We start from the raw sequence: 19418 nt of genomic DNA on the forward strand, positions 1-19418 counted from the left end.
GCCCCCCCCCCCCCCCCCCAAAAAAAAAAAAACCTCCACCTCCGTCCTTTCATCATGGTACTTTAGAGGCATGCTCTATCCAATCTTTCTCATCTCTCAGTTGTTGTTTTCTATTGTGCACATTGCCTGAGATACATTTAATTGTGTGCTTTTTTGAAGTTGAAGCAACTGGGACAATCTGTTCTTATTTCATATGTGCATTTGTTATTTCTGGTGTCCTACATTTGTTCCTGTATTCTGTGTATGTGTTCTAGTCATGTACTACTGTGCATTTAAATATAATAGTTGTATATGCACCTTTCATAATAGAATACTAGTCTCATTACTGAATGCTATTGACATTGAATACCAATATCTCAACAGGTAATAAGCAAACTTGAACGGCGAACTGTTGCATACCATGAATCTGGTCATGCTGTTGCTGGGTGGTTTCTAGAACATGCAGAACCCTTGTTGAAGGTCACCATTGTTCCTCGTGGTACTGCAGCACTTGGCTTTGCCCAGTATGTCCCTAATGAGAACCTCCTGATGACCAAAGAGCAGCTTTTTGACATGACATGTATGACACTTGGCGGCCGGGCTGCAGAACAGGTAGCTCTACCGTTCGATGCAAGCTGTTATTTGCATATCTGGAAGTGTTTACTATATCTATATCTTCCATCCTCCAAATACTGAATATTTCTAGATACACTCTCATGCATTAGACAATCTTCTTCTGCTTCTTTAGCTTGTAGATTCATGTGAAATAAAATAGGACAACACCACAGTTATAACATATTTTTTACAGCCTAATTTTTAACTAGTACACCTTTGTTTTCTTTTTTGGGCTTAAGGTTTTATTGGGAAAAATTTCAACTGGAGCGCAAAATGACTTGGAGAAAGTAACAAAAATGACATATGCCCAAGTTGCTGTATATGGTTTCAGTGAGAAAGTTGGCCTGCTCTCTTTTCCTCAGAGGGAGGACGGATTTGAAACGAGCAGGCCTTACAGTAACAAAACAGCTGCAATTATTGATAGTGAAGTTCGAGAATGGGTTGGCAAAGCATACGAAAAGACTGTCCAATTGATAGAGGAGCACAAAGAACAGGTAGCTCAAATTGCCGAGCTCTTGTTAGAGAAGGAGGTTCTTCACCCAGATGACTTAGTCCAGGTACTCGGGGAACGCCCTTTCAAGTCAAGCGAGGCAACCAATTATGACAGATTTAAGCAGGGATTTCAGCAGGAAGACGAGAAAGCCGAGCAAATCAGTGAAAATAAAACTGCTGACGAGGAGGACGGATCCTCTCCTATTGAACCAGACATTGTTCCTGCTTGATAGGGACTGCATTGTTACATATTTATGCACTCTGATTGGATCTCTTGTCTCTCATTGAGCAAGCTGTACACTGGGCATATCTTTCTTAAGGCGACATCCTCGGGGGAAAAACAGAAACATTCGTAACCGCTAAATCATTCATTGTCTGCTGATTGCTGCCACTTGATCTCCACCCTTGCTCAAATAATTGTGATAAGGTGCTGCTGCTAGCAGCAGCTAAGGGATTTTAAACTTATGACCCTTTCTCCCTCAATAAATTTGTTATTGGGAAATTTTTAGTCAGATGTTTGTGGATATTACAATTAGGGGTGTGCAATTTACCGAAATTTTTCGGTTAACCGACCGAACCGAAAATTTCGGTTAACCATTCACCGAACCGAAAAATTCGGTTCGGTGAATGGTTAAAGGAATCTTGAAACTTCGGTTAACGGTTAATTCGGTTCGAAAGGTCGGTTAACCGAATTAACCGAACGGTTAACCGAATTTTTACATATATAGATAAATAATTAAATATAAATACTAAATACTAATTAGATTGAAGATTTGAAGTTATGGATGTTTGAATATTTGAAGTTATGGATGATTTGTATTTTATTTTAATTAAATTTATTATTTTAGGTGTTATTTTTAGAATTTTATATTTTAGGTTTAAAAAGTTTGGTTAATCGGTTAACCGACCGATTAACCGAAAAAAATTTCGGTTCGGTTAATTCGGTAACACATACTTCGGTTCGGTTAACGGTTAAAAGTTTTAAAATTTCAATTAATTCGATTCGGTTAAAACGGTTCGGTTAACCGTTCGGTTAACCGAATGCACACCCCTAATTACAATGACAGAAAAAAGGTGGAGACCCATGATTTGGTGTGGTGTATACTAACTATGGCCTGTGTACATTTGTTGAATACTGGCTTCATATTTTCAGATTCCTTTTACCATTTTCAATTGTCCTGTATTTCTAGCATTGTATATTTGTATCTTTGCCATGGATGCATCACAATTGCCAATTTGGCATTAGTTCAGATTACAAAATATCTTTTTAACCATTAAAGATTCACTTTTAATAATATTAGAATAAAGGGTAAAATCCCCTATTTATTCTCCAAATAAATATGTTATTCACCTCTATTTTTACCATTCACAAATAGCTATTATCTATATCATGGAGTGTTGATTTATAAGTGCTAATTGTAGGAGTGTTTAGCATTTTCTTTCTCGAAATTTATTATTGAGAACATCTCTAGCCGTTATAGTTAAATTCAATGACCATGGACACTTTATTTTTTATTTTTTATTAAAAAAAATTGATTCATGAAGAATAATAGATTAATTGAAAATTGACAAGAAAAAAAGGTGCATCAAGGACTCGATTCTCTAAGAATAGAGGTCAAATTAGTCATTAAAAATTACCATTGACTCTTTGAAAATGCAATCCCCATCAAAGTTGACTCTTGAAAATGCAATCCCAACCAGTATTTGGTGAGTCTCAGTGATTTACTATTTCACATCCTTCTAAATATTATGTCGAACTGGAGTGTGGGGACATTAGGAATTCAACCTTTTGGAGAAAAAGGTTTTACCCTAGGCTAATCTTAAATGGAAAATACTAATTGTACTCCCAAATTATACTTCTTCTCACAAAATGTTGATGTTGAAATTTACCTTGGACCCACAAAATAAATATAACTAATCATTCATTGTCACGTCAGAGGGTAAAAGTGAGAGACTGAATATAGTAGAGTAGTTCATAAATCAAGTAGAGTCAATGACATTTTTTATGAGATAATTGACCTACATGCATTTTTAATTTTTTAGTTTAGACTTTAGACTAGAGTCTAATTTTACCCTTATTCCCGAATCCCGATTGGCACGCGCTGTACGGCCGTGACGAAAGCTATGAAGTTTGCTTTAATAAGTTCTCTATAAAATGGCGGCCACCTTCACTCACACTCTTCATTAGCTGCCATTCGTTTCAACCTCTCTTCTTTACGTCTTCTCCGGTTCTCCCTCTGGTATGTGTTCTCTACCCTCTATGCTTCAATACGATTTGGGGGGCTTGTTGGGTCCTGAGAGTATATCTGTATATGTATTATTCTTGGTACTTTGCCGAGATTGGAAATTGTTGTTTTTTCCCCTCTATTTTACAATCTCTTTCGGTACTTTAGTAATGTTGGTTGAACAGTGTTGTTTATATGATCAAATCAGGGATATTGAGCCTTGATCATCTTACAAGTTATGATTTCTGATATTAGGCCTTCCTCTGTTTAATCTACTTGAAATTCACCTGAGATGTGCTTGAAGATTTTAAAAAAGACAATTTTTGGGGGGTATTCAAGATCTGTTTCGTGGTTAATCGTGTTGCAAATTGATCATCAAATTTGATAACCACAAATACAGATTTACAAATATAGAATAGAAACTACAGCTGTTTAACAGATAACCATTCCATTTGGCAAATGCCTTTTACCATCCAGTTATCTGTTGAACTTTATGAGCTTTCATTTCACTGAAATGCAAGCAACCATCTTTTAATTGGAAGATTGTGAGTCCATTTGGAGATATCTTCTACTCTATTTAGTTTTAAAGGGGTTGGAGGTTAGTATAGGATCTTTGGGTCTATGTATATGTACAAAAACATATCACATTTATATCTCTGGGCTTGCTGATTTTATGCTTTATGCTCTTGATAAGGCATTTTCTGCTCATATAGAGTAATGTTCATCTTCTATTTCATTTTATCTTCTCAGGCCAAAATGGAGCATGAGGTTCACTACCAGCAAGATGCAGAACCAAAATATGAGTGCCTTCTTTTTGGTAATCCATTGTATACATTTTACTTTTGCAGGAAAAAGAGATGCCATTTCATTTGTCTTGCATTAATGTTTGTTATGAATTTTCAGATGTTGATGATACTCTTTACCCTTTTAGTTCTGGTATATCAGAACAATGCTACCTGAAAATAAATGGTAATTATCAGCATTTGTTGATTCAAACTCTTTATAAATTGCTATTCTGGTGTCACCATATTTTTGTTGTAAATTGATTTTTAGACAAAAATACATCCAACTAAATTATCAATCCATGACTTTGCCGTGTATTCTAGAATATATGATTGAAAAGCTTGGCATTGAGGCTACCAAATCTCCGGAAATGTGTGTGCAACTCTATAAGGACTATGGAACAACATTGGCTGGTCTGAGGGTATGATCTTTTATCATTGTTACTTTACACAACGAGCAATATTAACAAGAACTCTATTAGCTCAAAACTGACTAGTTTATGTTACATTTTCCTCTCTCCAGGCTGTTGGATATGACTTTGATTATGATGAGTTCCATAGGTATTAGTTTTTTATCTGATTGTGGATATGTTGTCTTAAGTGACACCTAATCTTATTTCTTTGTCCACAGCTTTGTGCACGGAGGATTGCCTTATGAGCTCTTAAAGCCTGACCCTGTTCTGAAGAATCTTATACATAGCTTGCCTATCCGAAAAGTTGTAAGTTTCTAAGTAGTTTATATATCTGGAAAGTGAAACAGCTGCAAATTTATCTTAAATTTTGAGTGTCTTGTGGATATGAATGTTTAACAGGTATTCTCTAATGCAAATGAAGCTCATGTTGCGAAGGTTCTAAGCAGATTGGGTTTAGAGGACTGCTTTGATGATATTATTTGCTTTGAGACACTGAACCCTATTCACAATAGTAGTCTACAAGGCATGGATGGTGATTCAGGACTCCCCAAGACCCCAATTGTATGCAAACCATTTGAAGGAGCGTTTGAACGAGCTTTTGAAATTGCTGGAATTAACCCCCATAAGACGGTAAGATCCAACCTATTCTTTGATTAGTGGTTGACCATAACTCTATAAGCATTTGTATTCAGTCTTTTGCCCGTTCAACCTTAATTGTCATCTAATAATGTATCTTTCTTCTGCCACCAGCTGTTTTTTGATGACTCCATCCGTAACCTGCAGACTGCTAAACGCACTGGCCTCAGCACTGTCCGGGTAAGTTGGCTTCGAATGTAATCATCTCTCTGTCATTGTAACAAAACATATCTCCCATCTATCTACAGTACTTATTATAATAACCAACATGGTTGGCGTGGTGCATCAGCACCTCGTCCCTTAAGCATGAGGTTGGGGGTTCGATCTCCACCCACGTGAATGTAACAAACCATTTGGCCAGTCCCCTACCGCTTAGTGTGCTGACCGTTGGGACGGAGGATTAGTCTTCTGGCTGCCGGCTGGAGGGATACCTTTGGGAAAAACAAAAAAAAAAATAAAAAATAGTGCTTATTATAATGTTCGGTTATTTGTGAATAGGTTGGTGCCTCTCAGCAGACAGCTGGCGTGGATTATGCTCTTGAGAGTATTCACAATATGAAGGAAGCAATACCAGAGATATGGGAAGTTGTTCAAAAGTCTGATGTCTGCTATTCAGAGAAGACTCCAATTGGAGTCAGAGCTTAGTCAAAAACAAGCATTATTGCATGTACTGGGGGTTTCTTCTTCCTTGTTTTGCCCTCTTGTACTGCACTTCTGGACTCTGTAAATTTCTTGTTGTGCAAAAGCTTTCTCAGACTTGTTAAAGTGGGAATGCACAGCATATGATGATGCAGTATTAACATATACACTATTAAAGAACACCCCTCAATCCTGTTTTTATGTTAAGTCACTTTTATATTCTAGTCCCTGGTTCTTGAATCTTTGCTCCAAAAGGTTTGAATCTCAATCTGGTTCTTGAATCTTTGATTCACGGGAAGGTTGGCAGCTGCTATCAATGCATAACCTGTAAAATTAAATAATAATGTATGTATTCAACACTCAATAGTAATTATTCATTAATGATTTAATCAATATATATATATATATATATATATATATATATAAAAGACCCAAGAAAACCAATAGGTTTAAGGTGTCATTTTGTACAAATATAGCTATGTATATTATATAGGGCGCGTTTGGTTCAAACATTGGAATCAATGATAATGAGATTAAGTAGAATGAATAATTTTGTTTGGTAGTAATAAGAATTTGAAACAATGTGCGTAAAAATTTTATATTCAAGGCATAGACAATGATTTTTATTTATTTATTATTCTATTGTTCAAAAGTTAAGGATTGAAATTTTATAAAAATTTAAAATTTATTTTTTATAAAAATTATTTAAAATTCATAACTTTAAAACTCTTTAACTTTAATTTATAATTGGAGAGATATAGAGTAACGTAACATCTTTAAAATCCCTAATCTGTTTAACTTGAAGTATCACCTATTCACCTCGAAATTTGTTTTAGTCGAAAATTATTACTCCGTATTTTATTATTTATCTTCTATACTATATAAGGAACATAATTTATTTTTCCCATTATAGGTTTAAAATTTTAGTAAATTATCAAGGTCCAATCACATAGGGGGCAGTTTGGTCATTAGGTCGAAAACGGAGTTTCGCTCTCAAAAACCCTCACCGTCGAGGTTGGCAAATTATTTACGATTCGTCTTCACAGTGCTACGCCGGCCGGTCCTCGCTGCACACGGAGCTACATAGAGAGAGAGAGAGAGAGAAAAAAGTGGAAGCTCAGTTAGTAGAGTTCGTTGTATGCCTACAGAGTCATCAGAGATCAGAATGGCTAAGCGGGAGCTATCCAGTACTTTGAAAAACTTAAAGGTAAAAAGGAAAATTAATTTGGACAGAGAAGACTTGAATTTTGTATACGTATATATATATTTTTCAAATCCATGCAAAATACTGATTTAGTTGAAAGCTACGAGCTGGATTTTGCTTACGTAAATCTGGGAATTTATTATTATTTGGATTGTTTTTCTAATGGTTATTTTCTTTAGACTTACGTTCGGCAATGCGCAGTAATTTTTAGATTCTTCTGTCTTCAAGATAGTACTGTTGATGAACTGTGAGCTAATTTGAAAAAGTTGGGCCGTTCTTTGTTGCAGTTTATGCAAAGGGCAGCACAAAAGGAGGAGAAAGTTAAGAAGGAAGAAGACAACTTGCCTGATAGTAAATTCCCTGCTTCCAGTGCCCCCAAACGATGGTAATTGTTTCTTCTCCCTTTCATTGTTGCCATTATATGTAGACCTGTTTTGGTTCTTATGGTAATTGGTAAATATAATGTGGAATTACCATAATGTGTCAGTTTATCTAGCTAGCCTTCCCCTGAATTCTGCTATTTGCATTGAATTCCAATTCATTTTTAGGTCTTTAATCAATAATCAGTGTTGGATTAGGGAATGGGGGGTTTGTGGTGCAGGTAAGGGGTTTCGGAGATTGGTTAAATGTGGAGTGTCGTATTGCCCATTTTGGGGACCTAATTGATGATTATGCAAGCTTAATTTCTTATGTGGAGGTGTTGTTTAACCTGAGCAATAGCAGGTTAGAGTTAATGACTGCGTGATGCGCTATGCCAGCAGCCCTTGTTTGGTCCTTAATTAGCTAAAATGGCATGACTATTTGAGGAAGTTGAATATTGGCTTATCTCTCAAGTAGATGAGAACTTTTATAGTCTCAACATTTAGAATTTGGTTTGGTATATGAATCCTTACTTTTGGGCGTGTCTGAGATCGTAGTATCTTCTGGGGGTACAGATAGTGTGATTCCATTACTTTGCAGTTTGCACCTTTCTAAGCTTTTCCCTATGTTTGGGATGAAAGTTTTGGTCTTTCTGACATTTTCTTTCTGGTGGGGATCTTTTGTAATATGGATTGCATGTTCACAGATCCATCCTTTTTGGTTTGTGTTCCTTTTATGAATTGAAATGGTGTTTGGACTTCTTCTCTGTAATACAAAGTTGAACTGCAACAACTGCTTTATATAGGCTTTTGGTTTGCACGATAATTTGTCAATGCCGTGACTATGCAACCGAGATCAGTGTTTAATTTTTATATTTCTAATCTTTTGGCACTAAGTGCAACAACCATGATTATATACTGTTTGCTGGTTTTGCTTTCCTATGAAGTGGAGGTTTGTGAATTTTTTTTTAATCTTGAAAAGTGTTGTATCCGGCTATCCACCTCTTTCACGGTTTGAATGTCTGTATGTGTAGATTCCTTTTATAAGGAAAGCAAAAAAAATGAACCGATAGGATAAATTCTTTCGATTTCCTTTTTTGTAATTAGCTGACATTTGATTCTAATTTCTAATGACTTTTCAATTGCAGTGTTGTAATTATGGAAGGAGATCCTCATCCTGGGGCAAGAAAGGGCCGGATGTCATTTCAAAATTTTAACCCTTCTATTGATGTGAGTATAAGGCTTAAATGGCTTGAAAATTAACCTTTCTATTCATGCACTCGCCTGGCTTTTTGTCTGATTACATGCAATACCTGTGTTGTAGAAACTAAATGAAGATGTGCCAAACCCTAGCCAATCTGAAGCCTCTGCAACATCTTCGGGCAGAACAAGTGAAACGAATTGTAATAGGTAATGATTTGGTGATTATTTCATGTTTATTACATAATCATTTGTCGTATATAAACTCAGAAAAGCATCAACATAATCCCAATCCTATTTTTGACATAAGGTTTAAATATGTCATAATGCCATATGATTAAGTGATTACTATTATGGCCCTGTGCCTTGTTAATCTGTCATAATTTTTACACTGAACTAAAAATTTTGAAGTTCATACTTGATCTTTTCCCCTGAGGCGTGTTGTACATTTCTTTGATCAAGTAGTATCCCATTCTTCTTTTGAGCTTTGTAGCTTTATTATATGATTTCGAGATCACTTTAGATTTCTTATCCCTAGGCTGCATTCATTTCATAAAAGATTCAAACTTATTTAGCTCTTATTCTACATTTCTACCAACTACTGATTGCAACAGAGAAAACGGGTTCAGTCAAGATGGGCCAGAGAACTCAAAACAGGATGACTCAAGCACAGACGCAAAGGGAGATTACAAGAGGAAGCAAGATGATGTGGAGCGTGATGTCCACTTCCCAAATAAATCGCATAAAAATGTGCATGGTCATGAAGGGCCCTCTCGAAGGAGCAATCAGAAGTTCCAGAAGCAACCCAAGCATGAAAAGCTGGATTGGGGTGTTCTTAGACCACCAAAGCATCAAAACAAAAAACACTAGGCAAAGGTGACTCTTTTTGGCCCTTTGATAATTTTTTTCTCGACATGCTTCTCTAGTCTGTTGTAGTACTATAAGCTTTTGTAGTATGGCTGTTAGCACTCCTAATTGGTTTTGTTTTGATCACTTCTTTCACCTTGTTGAGTTTATTGTTCTGTTGACCACCTCATCTAACCATCATCACTGATGGTATAATGTATGTCTCAATTTACATCAAGAATGGTTTTCAATATAATATTTCTTGAAGTTTTATCACATGATCTTGTAGTGAATAGTGATACTATGATGGCTTTCTGATTTATACCTTGTACTAAAGTTGATTCTATTCCATTGAACATAAGAATAATGTGAACTACTACATAGGATTATAAAACATAAAATGGAATTCTTAGACTGCTCCTAGTAACTAGAGCAACCAAAAATGAGGAATAAAAGAATACAACGCATTACAGGCTACTAATGCAACTGTAAGATTGGAGGATCAATTGTGAGCTGATTCCAATCCGAATCTTAATCTCACAATAGTGGTGATATTGATTTCGGGAATCGTACTAGTTAATAGGTTTCCAACATGAGACTGCATGAAGAACCCTCCCTTTCCATCCTTGCAACAGCCAGTTCCCATCTTCATCAATGGAGAAATCCTTGTGGTATTCCGATTTCACTTTGTCCTTTACGCACTTGGTAATCTCTTGATCAAGCGGCAGCTGTCGGAATCTGGCTCTCAGGCTTCTAACTTGCCATTGCTTGTACGTTTCTGGCCGCTCCACTCTCTCCGATCCTTCACAGGCTATGACGTTCATTGCATCTCTTCCGAACACCATTTCCTCGAACAGCTGTCGGTCCTTGTCCTCGCGTGGCACTGTCGCCTCGAAGATGTCGAACAGGGAGGAGAAGTGGAAGAGTGCCTCCCGGAATCGCGTGACGAAGAACGGTGTGTTGTATGTGCCATTCACAACTCCATGGATGAACACATCGGGATTGATCTTCTTAATCAAATCCAGTACAATGTCTCTCGGACTATCCGGCACTACCGTCTCGTCCGGCACGTTTCCCAGCCGGTCCAAGCAATTCACCACCAACACGTCATCCCTGTCAATTTCTAAGTCTTCCAGTTTTATCGTGTCCCATTTCTGTGCAATGGCTTTGAACTCAAACGGGACATTGAATCTCTTACAGTAATTGTCTAGGCGACGGCCGGTGGCCTTCACTCTCTCCGCCGGACGGAACCCCGGCTGGGGAAAATCTATTCCGGTAATCCGAAGCCTCGGCGGCCCGCCCGGCCTCGTCGAGAGACCTTGAATAAGGCAGGGCCATTGAAATCCATACAGAATTCCAAAATCAATTATGTGTAGCCTCGGCGCTCCGGCTGCAACCTTCCTGATATATTTGTTGGCAAACATGTTGGACACTTTCTTGAAAGGGCTGGCCGTGATATACATCTGATAAGCTTTCAAGATATCTGCAGCTGAGATATTGCTGGGAGAGTTAGATATATACAATGCCGTCCCTGTTCCATTCAAGCGCGCTTCGAGCGCATTGGCGAGATAAAACGCCATTCTTTCATGCCCATTTCCTTGAGGAGAAGAGTGGTCTCTTATCTTCTTCAGAAGCTGTGTCACCGTCCTGGTATCATAGCTCGCCATGGCCTGCGCACATTGAGTCAGTAAGCCTCTGAGGTCCACGAACTCCTTCTGCGTTTCTTTCTTCTTGCCACGGCGATTTCTCCCTCCCTTGGATTGCCCCTTCTGCTGTAATTCAGTCTTGCTGTTTTTCTTATTGGAACACAGCAAGACATCATCGTACATCTCTAATGGCTCCGGTTCATCCGCGGGGGCATAACTCGCCAGGTGTTTGTTGCTTCTCTGTGTTTCTGCAGAACCATCGTCGGAGGAGTAGTAGTAATGGTTTCTTTTCCCCTTCGACGGCGAATTCTCCCCCTCGCTCTCCTTAACTTCCATGTCGAGATTATTGAGAATATTACTGTCATTTGGAAGGCCTATTGCTGCTCCTCTGCTTGCATATTGACTGAACAAAGAGCCATTGAAGGAGCTCTGAAACTGAGGGCTTAAATCTGAATCCCCATTGTTGAGATCAGATGAACAGTTGCTGGGACTGCTCCCCGCGAAACTCGCATCATATTGGGGGATGGATAACGGGGAGTTGTCCCCGGAGCCATTAAGCACGTCGGAGAAGTATTTCTCGGTGGCGTGGAGAGCCATGCAGTCGCGAAACATGCACGGCTGATTCTCCAGGTCCTCCTCCTCCATTAACATCTGGCTAATGTACTTGAGAATCGCATCAGAGTAGTCCCCTTCCTCCCCCTCGCCTGCAGATCTCTCAACAAGGTTGAATCTCTGCCCACTCAGCGTCGGATTCACTGGTTTTGAGTGGTGGTTGTAGACGAAATCATTCGACGTGGTAATCAATTCTTGGACCAGAGCCTCCATCACAGAGAATTGAGACACAAGGAACCCCAAAGAACAAAAAAGAATCAAGAAATAGGTGGAAGAACAGAGGGTCTGAAACAATGAGAGTGATGATGATGATGAGAAGAGAGTGTTAAGGTTTCTGGAAAAGTCATGATGTTTGGCTCTTTAATATAAGGATAACTAAAAGGTTTGTGGCCCGACATGTTTACTATATTTAACACCACGCATGTTCCAGGAAGCAGAGCAGCCGCCTTCAGATTCCCGTGTGGCACCGGCTACCGCCGTTGCCCGTCACAGCCCACTAGTCAAAACCGTTCCAATCTATTATTAGCTTTTTCACCTTTTATTCTTACTATAAGAAACACAATTATGAACTTGTCAAGAAATTAGTCTAGATACATCTTATATATATGTATATATTTTTTAAACTAAAAGTTAAATCTAGGTACATTTTGGATGTTACGAAAGTGTTGGCTAAGTCGACGCTAAAAACTAATTTGGATACATCTTGGACAATAGTTATGCTATGGACCCGAGTCCACCTTATAAAGTGAACCTGTCACAATTTACTGTATGTAAACACATCCATTATGTAAATTGTGAACATTTAGTTGTGAATATTCAATATGTAAATTGTGTATTTTGGACACAGATTCTCATTGCAAGGTGGATCCGGGTCCGTAGAGTAATTTGTCCATCTTGAATGTTAGGAAGAGGTAGTTTTTTTGAGTATTATTGACTCTGTTACACTGTAATAGGATCTGTTCATAGCTACTTTCTTAACTAAATGAAGCACAAAGAGTTAATATCACATCCACTGAAGTTCGAATCCACCCCCTCTTATGGGGAGGTGCAACCAAGTGCCATTAGACTACAAGGTCTTTGGCTCAAGAAGAGGTAGTTAAATATGTGAAATATAATTTTTATATATAAAGATTAAGAGTTTAATTCTTACATATTTGTTTTTTTTATTATATCAAGCCCGTTGCATATAACTTTCTTAGTATGATTTACTTCATATCATCGTTGTTAACTTCTTTAAGCTATTGGGTTAATACAAAGTGAATATTAAAGTAAAACAAATAGTGTAAGTTTGACTTTATGTTTTAATAAGTTTTAACATAAAACTAGGAATCTTGTCTAAGTGATCAAACATTTTTTACTCATTGTTTTTCTTGTGCATGTGAAAAAACTTGGGCAAGAAGAATCAAGAAACATGATAACATATCACTTCATCCTTAATTCATTACACTTTTTTTTTTTTAGTTTGTTTTAAAATAATACTCACCCTCTCAATTCAAACTTCAAAGTTCAAACATCACTATTTTTTAAGTCTGACCTTTTGACTTTTGTACTTCAAAACTTTTTTTAAAAAAATGATTAGACAAGGTGGACCCATTTCATTATGACCAAATAACACCCAAAAGAAAAAAAGATAAATAAAAAGTAAATCACATTTAATCTTTTCGCCTATAAAAATTACTCTATTTTTCTATTTTATCTGAGTCATGGGTCAAATTGGCCACTGAACTTGATGAAATAGAAGGTAACCTGCTACCAAGTAAAATTGCATGCATTTGGAGCGTTGGGTGGCCTAATTGCATTTTTTTGTTACTAGGTAAAATTGCATGCATTTGGAGTGTTGAGTGGCCTAATTGCATTTTTTTGTCCAATGGTCTAATTGCACTTTGAGATTACGTTCAATGGCTAATTTGAATCTTATTCCTATTTTTTTAATCTCTTTTTGTTTTTGGTTTTTCTTAGTATTTTTAATTTTTTTTTGTTTAATATTACTTTTAATCTTTTTTTGTTGAGTTCTACTGACTCTGTTACAATGTAGTATCTGTTCATAGCCACCGGGTGCCGCTGGACCACAAGGCCTTTAGCATATTACTTTTAATCTAGGTTTTCTAAATATATAAATTTTATATATAAAAATGATTCATAGCCTTACATTTATTATAAGTAATAATGGGATTATAGTCGACCCATCAAGCCTAGTAGCTTGCTTAGGATGCTCAAATGCTAACCAAACACACTAGTCCGAGTCATAAGGTACATACAAGATCTTACCCAACGGAAAGGTATAATCACCAATCAACACTAAATTCCAAAATAACAAATCTCAAAATCAAAACATTATTTTCAAATTAAATATATTTCATTCAAATCACATATTGATAAGATCGATAATATGACTTATATTCTAATTTTCTCCTATACATCTTTCTAGAATTGCATCCCCTTTTCCTTTTCCTTTGAATAATATAATGTCATACTTCAATACTTGACACCAATAATTGCAATGCATTGTGCTTAAGAAACTGTATAACATCTTTTCAAAAAAATAAATAAATAAAATAACTGTATAACGTTGTTGTCTTGACCAAAGCCACAAGGACCGAGCAACCGGAGGCTCCGGTGAACATATTGGCAAATCGCAATCACATATGGCGTGGCGCTCAAGTTCCTGGCAACCTTTGACTGGTCACCCCAGCGGGTCCCACAGGTCTATGGGGGTTGGATTTTTTACTGTATTAATGTATTATTATCCCATCTAATCTCATCTAATTTTTATTGCTCCAAATCTGATTTCTCAATACAAGCGTCATCGCTTACGTAAGCATTTCTACCACGTAGCATTTATGTAGCAAGGATTCCAAGTATGCTTAATGCTATAATTTGGCCCTTGTGTTTTATAAACAATAACTATATGACCCTTCTAATTAGCATGCCTTAAGTTTCTAGCATTGATGCAGATATTGAGAGTGCATAGGTGTAATATATTTTTTGTAATGATGGGAGGTTATTACGTGTAATATGTGACAACGTGTCATTAAACACTAATTTTAAAAGATATGTTAGAAACTAACCAACCACTAGCAAGTCATAGGCAACAATAATTAAATAAGAAAAAATCAAAGAAAAATCAAGCACATTAACAACATATAAATACAAAATAAAGGAACTACAATATACACACAAATACACAAATTAGATATCTAGATAGATAATACAATTCTAACTCAGCTATTTACACATAATAAGCATAAAAGACACAAATTCACAAGAATAATATACAATAGCATAAATGAAATAAAGAGTAATTTTCAAATCCAAATATAAATCGATGATTTCAAGCTTCTAAAATGTAAAGGAGTCTAAATCTAATCCTAATTTAACCTAAAAAAAAAAAAAAGAAAAAAGATTAAGGATAATGACTAGAGTTCGTCCATTAATCAAAATCATGAAAAAATAACTCAAATCACACTTAAATAGTGAGCAAAGCACTTAGGAATAGCCATACCCACCCATCTCCTAGCATAATGCAATTTAATTATTATTATATAAGAAATAAAGTAGCAATGGATGGTCTAAAGGACACCCGCCAATCTTGAAAGAATTGCCTTCCTTTCTATTTTCGATCATTTTTACATCAGAATTAGTAATGATGCACGAATAATTCAATTTGAACATTTCTACTTGAGCTATGATTAAAATAGTGAGTAGTGGTTATGTTGAGTAACAATTGCTAACTTCATATTTATTTGTTCAATTTTTGCCTTGATTTGCACATATGAGGGTGGTAGAAAAAGAATGAAAAAATGAATGTGATTAATTTTATAAATACTATAAACTTGAAAGTTTTTAATAATTATAATATGGTTGTTTTGATCGGAATTCACACCTATGGTTGAATAATTATAATTATAATATGGTTGCTTATGAGCTCATATCTCAACTTTATACTTCAATTTTTGTAAATAAATATAATGCTTGTCCAATTTATTCTCGTACCTTAATTTTGTAAAATTAATGGTTAACTTTATTTAGGTGGCATTTGCATCATCATTGCCACGCCAAATTTTATTAAGTTTTGAATATCCTTGGCATCTATCTTTTTAAAATACTATCATTTCGCCCACCTCAAATTGGCAACTAATTTGTCATCATTTTATGAAATTTATATAAAGACCATCTTATTATGGAAAATGTAAAGAATTTTATATTTAGGGTGTAGGAGGAGGAAAATGTGGTTAATGAAAATTAACTTGTTGGTCAATGGAAAAGAAGCCCCATTTTATGGAGGGAAGTCATTTTCCGGAATTTTTACTTTGATTCTATGCTTCTTCTACCGCTCAATTGTTTTGCTTCTTCATCTTTCGCCTCCCGACCAACTGATTTTGATTTTCCCAAACCAGTCAGTCAGTGAGACGGGTTTTGAAACCAATTTAGCCGAGACTAGTTTCCGTCGGCCACTAGTTCTACTTGTTTTTTTATGTTTTTTTTAATACAATTTTGTTCATTTTTCTGTCTATTTTATGAAAAATGAACCAAAGACACAAAGTCAATTTTCTGCTCTGCAGCCAAACACAAGGAAGGAAAATGTTTTATGAAAAATGACTCATTTTTCAGAAATCATTTTTTTTGCTTTCGAAATACACCCTTATATGAAAATAAAGTTCCATACAAATTAAAATAATTTTAAAATTTTTAAAAAATTTTTTTTTTATATCAATAGGAGTGTAGAACCTCACGTGTATTTTAATAAGAGTATTATTATTCTACAAAAATAATTTCCTCTCAGATTCTGTTTCCATTATTTCAAATCTCCTATGTCCTCATAGTACATAAAACTTTGACAAGGAAAGTGAAAAAGATTTGGTTTGCAGACAGAAATGGAAGATTTTAAAGTGCAATGATCAGTTAGTTATGAAGAGGCTGCCACAAACTCATAGCATAAATCACCCTTCCTTTCCAGCTCTGCAACATCCACTCCCCATCTTCTTCCACCGAGAAATCTCTATGGTATCCCATTCTAGTCTTCGCCTTCACTTCCTTGATGATCTCTCGGTGCAATGGGAGCGCTCGGAATCCGGCTCTCTGCGTCCTCATCTGCCACTGCTTGTACGTCTCGGGCCGCTCCACTCGCTCGCTCCCTTCGCACGCGATCACGTTCAGGACGTCTCGGCCCAGCAGTTCTTGCTCGGCCAGCATCCTCCCTTCGTCCTCTCGCGGCATGGTGGCTTCGAACATGTCGAACAGGGCCGAGAAGTGGAAGTAGGCTTCTCGGAATCGGGTGGTGAAGAACGGGGCGTTGTACATCCCGTTGACGATCCCGTGGACGAAGAATTCCGGGTTGATTTTTTTTATTAGCTTGAGAACGTCGTCTCTGGGGCTGCTGTTTGCCATTACGGTCTCGTCCGGGACGTTTTTCATCCGGTATAGGCAGTTTGCTACAAGGATTTCGTCCTTCTCGATTTTCAGGTCTTCCAGGGTGATTGTTTCCCATTTCTTGGCTATGGCGGTGTACTGGAACGGGACGTTGAATCTCCTGGCGAAATTCTCCAGGCGCCGACCTGTTTCCTCTATTCGCTCGGCCGGGCGGAACCCCGGCTGGGGAAAGTCGATTCCCGTGATGCGGAGCCTCGGCGGGCCGCCCGGGCGGAGGGAGATGCCGTGGATGATGCAGGGCCATTGGAACCCGTAGAGGATCCCGAAGTCGATGATGTGGATCTTCTCGGCTTCTCTGGTTAGTTTCGCGATTGATTTGTTAGCGTATATGTTGGACATGCGTTTGAAGGGGCAGGCGGTTATGTAGGTCTGATACGCTTTGAGATATTCCGCGGCCGACATTCTACGCCTGGTTATGCTGGCGTACAAGGATGTTCCCGTGCCGGCGGCGCGTGCCTCCACGGCGTTGGCGAAGCAATGGGCGAGGCGCTCGGTGGCGTCGCCGTACTGGGAGGAGTGTTGCCGGATGGCTGCGAGGCGGAGGTCGAAGTTCTTCTTGTCGTGCGCGGCCTCGGCCTGGGCGCACCGAGCGAGGAGGTCGGTTAGGTCGACGATCTGCTTGGGCTTGGCGCCTTTCTTGCTGCCGCGTGGCCGCCCGCGCTTCGGGCCCTGCAAGTATTTCTTGTCACGCGCTTCGGTTTCCGAAGATTCGTCGGAAAGATAGGGGATTGAGTCGTCGTAGAATAAAGGATTCATGGAAGGACACAACAGCGCCTTATCGTACTTCTCCGTTTTCTCCGGCTCTTGGTCGGAATTCCCCGTCGCTATCTGCTTGTTCCTCTGCCCTTCTCCGCCGTTTTCCCGGTTGCGATTTCTCCTCCTCTCTGGACCGCTTCCATTGCTCCGTTCTCCGTTTCCAGAACAGCCATTTCCGATCAAGTACGTCCCCGACTCGCCGGAGAATTGAGTACTAAACATGGATCCAGACGAATTATTCATGGGAATCATAGGATTTTCTACTTGCCCAGGAAAAGGATTATAGCCGGGCTGCAATTCCTGCAAACCAGTCTGAAAAATTTGGGTTCCAGGAAGGGGAAATTGAGCCGGGAAAGGTTCAGAACCTACTTGATTATCTGGGATTGAGAACTGAACATTTCTGTTTCCAGAATGATTAGGAGGGGGAGGGGGAGGATTCTCAGTTAGGGCATCATAGAATGATTTCTCGGCGGCCTGGAGAGCCATACAATCTTGGAACATGTAAGGTATATGTTCCAGATCATCTTCCTCCATAAGCATATTCTGTATGTACTTAAACACTCCATCAAAGTAGTCTCCTTCCACCCCCTCAGATGGAGCTGGGCCATCATGGACAGACTTCATGCCTGAAAAGCCAAGAACATCACTGCAGCCTTCGTTTAGAACCAAATTCCTGTCTAGACCACCCGAAGTTGGAACAGAGCAGTAGTGGTTAAACTCAGATTCATCCCTGGAATTATGATGAGCTCGGAAAAGGGTACCCATGGTTAAATCTGAAAATTAAAAAAGGAAGGAACTTTATCAATTTTGGAAATTGTAATACAGAAACTAGTTTAATTTCTGGGCTTCAATTCTTGGAACTTGGGAGACAGGAAGAAAAAGAATGGTTCAGAAAATGAGAGTTGCAGAGAACTAAATGCGAGGAAGAGGACAGGATAAGCAAAGGAGAAAATTTTTGCAGAAAGCTTTAAACATAGTTGAACTTATGAACTCAAACTCGAACTCACAGCCCGACCAGTTTAGCCTGGCTGAATTTATAAACACATGCTGTGAAGACAGATCCTTGTCCAACATATTGTGCTGTGTTGACAACTTATTGGTTCTTTGGTCTCTTCTCCATGTGATTTTGTCCCTTTTCAAGATATTCTTCTGTTCATTTTACGTTATAAAAAGATCGGATCGAAGAAATTCCAAACTTTATAGTATAATGAAAGTGTGATAGAAACTGATACTGCCATGGCATTACTAAGCAATGGATAGATCAGATGCAGTGACAGGCTGTTGAATGGGGGGATTGAAGGTAAGGGGTGCCTTATTTTTAATATTTTCTTGATATGATCTGATAATATTTCAGAATTGGGTAAGTGTAGAGGCATTGGTTGTGGTGCAGTGAGAGTAGGTATACAGACATGTCCAGCTCAATCAATATTTTTGTAATGGTAAAGAGGGTAATGTGCATATGGAATGAAGAAAAAAATAATTGGAATGTGTCAGGCAGGGGATGTGGGTTTGGCCTAAAAAGTAATGGCCTTTGGGAGCACTAATCACAGTTGAAAAGTGTAAGCTTCATATCAGACAAGTATT

General features: G+C 38.0%; 5 protein-coding genes across 5 annotated transcripts in view; 3 read left to right on the top strand and 2 right to left on the bottom strand.

The window, feature by feature from the left end:
* LOC116016574 (ATP-dependent zinc metalloprotease FTSH 10, mitochondrial-like) overlaps positions 1 to 1598 on the top strand; it is a 5578-nt gene extending 3980 nt beyond the window's left edge. The window contains exons 7-8 of the mRNA XM_031256905.1: positions 364 to 591; positions 834 to 1598. Of these exons, the coding sequence (XP_031112765.1) occupies positions 364 to 591; positions 834 to 1316 (711 nt within the window). The 3' untranslated portion in view covers positions 1317 to 1598. The remainder of the gene's footprint in view (positions 1 to 363; positions 592 to 833) is intronic.
* A 1631-nt stretch (positions 1599 to 3229) lies between these two features.
* Positions 3230 to 6021, top strand: LOC116017575 (uncharacterized protein C24B11.05-like). The gene is made up of 9 exons (XM_031258181.1): positions 3230 to 3326; positions 4062 to 4128; positions 4215 to 4280; positions 4418 to 4515; positions 4617 to 4654; positions 4725 to 4812; positions 4906 to 5136; positions 5257 to 5322; positions 5641 to 6021. The coding sequence occupies exons 2-9, from the start codon at positions 4068 to 4070 to the stop codon at positions 5785 to 5787; spliced, it is 795 nt and encodes a 264-aa protein (XP_031114041.1). The 5' UTR covers positions 3230 to 3326; positions 4062 to 4067; the 3' UTR covers positions 5788 to 6021.
* A 775-nt stretch (positions 6022 to 6796) lies between these two features.
* Positions 6797 to 9663, top strand: LOC116017576. Its single transcript, XM_031258182.1, has 5 exons — positions 6797 to 6988; positions 7273 to 7370; positions 8493 to 8574; positions 8669 to 8754; positions 9159 to 9663. Exons 1-5 carry the CDS (start codon positions 6920 to 6922, stop codon positions 9412 to 9414), a joined length of 591 nt encoding a protein of 196 aa, XP_031114042.1. The 5' UTR covers positions 6797 to 6919; the 3' UTR covers positions 9415 to 9663.
* Positions 9664 to 9716: 53 nt separating this feature from the next.
* On the bottom strand, positions 9717 to 12006 carry LOC116017574 (scarecrow-like protein 30). The gene has a single exon (XM_031258180.1). It carries the CDS (start codon positions 11859 to 11861, stop codon positions 9963 to 9965), a length of 1899 nt encoding a protein of 632 aa, XP_031114040.1. The 5' UTR covers positions 11862 to 12006; the 3' UTR covers positions 9717 to 9962.
* A 4339-nt stretch (positions 12007 to 16345) lies between these two features.
* LOC116014840 (scarecrow-like protein 11) lies at positions 16346 to 19374 on the bottom strand. Its single transcript, XM_031254796.1, has one exon. It carries the CDS (start codon positions 18597 to 18599, stop codon positions 16551 to 16553), a length of 2049 nt encoding a protein of 682 aa, XP_031110656.1. The 5' UTR covers positions 18600 to 19374; the 3' UTR covers positions 16346 to 16550.
* Between the last annotated feature and the right edge of the window lie 44 nt (positions 19375 to 19418).

The sequence above is a fragment of the Ipomoea triloba genome, chromosome 4 (genome assembly GCF_003576645.1).
Source record: "Ipomoea triloba cultivar NCNSP0323 chromosome 4, ASM357664v1".
In the NCBI taxonomy this organism is placed as follows: domain Eukaryota; kingdom Viridiplantae; phylum Streptophyta; class Magnoliopsida; order Solanales; family Convolvulaceae; genus Ipomoea; species Ipomoea triloba.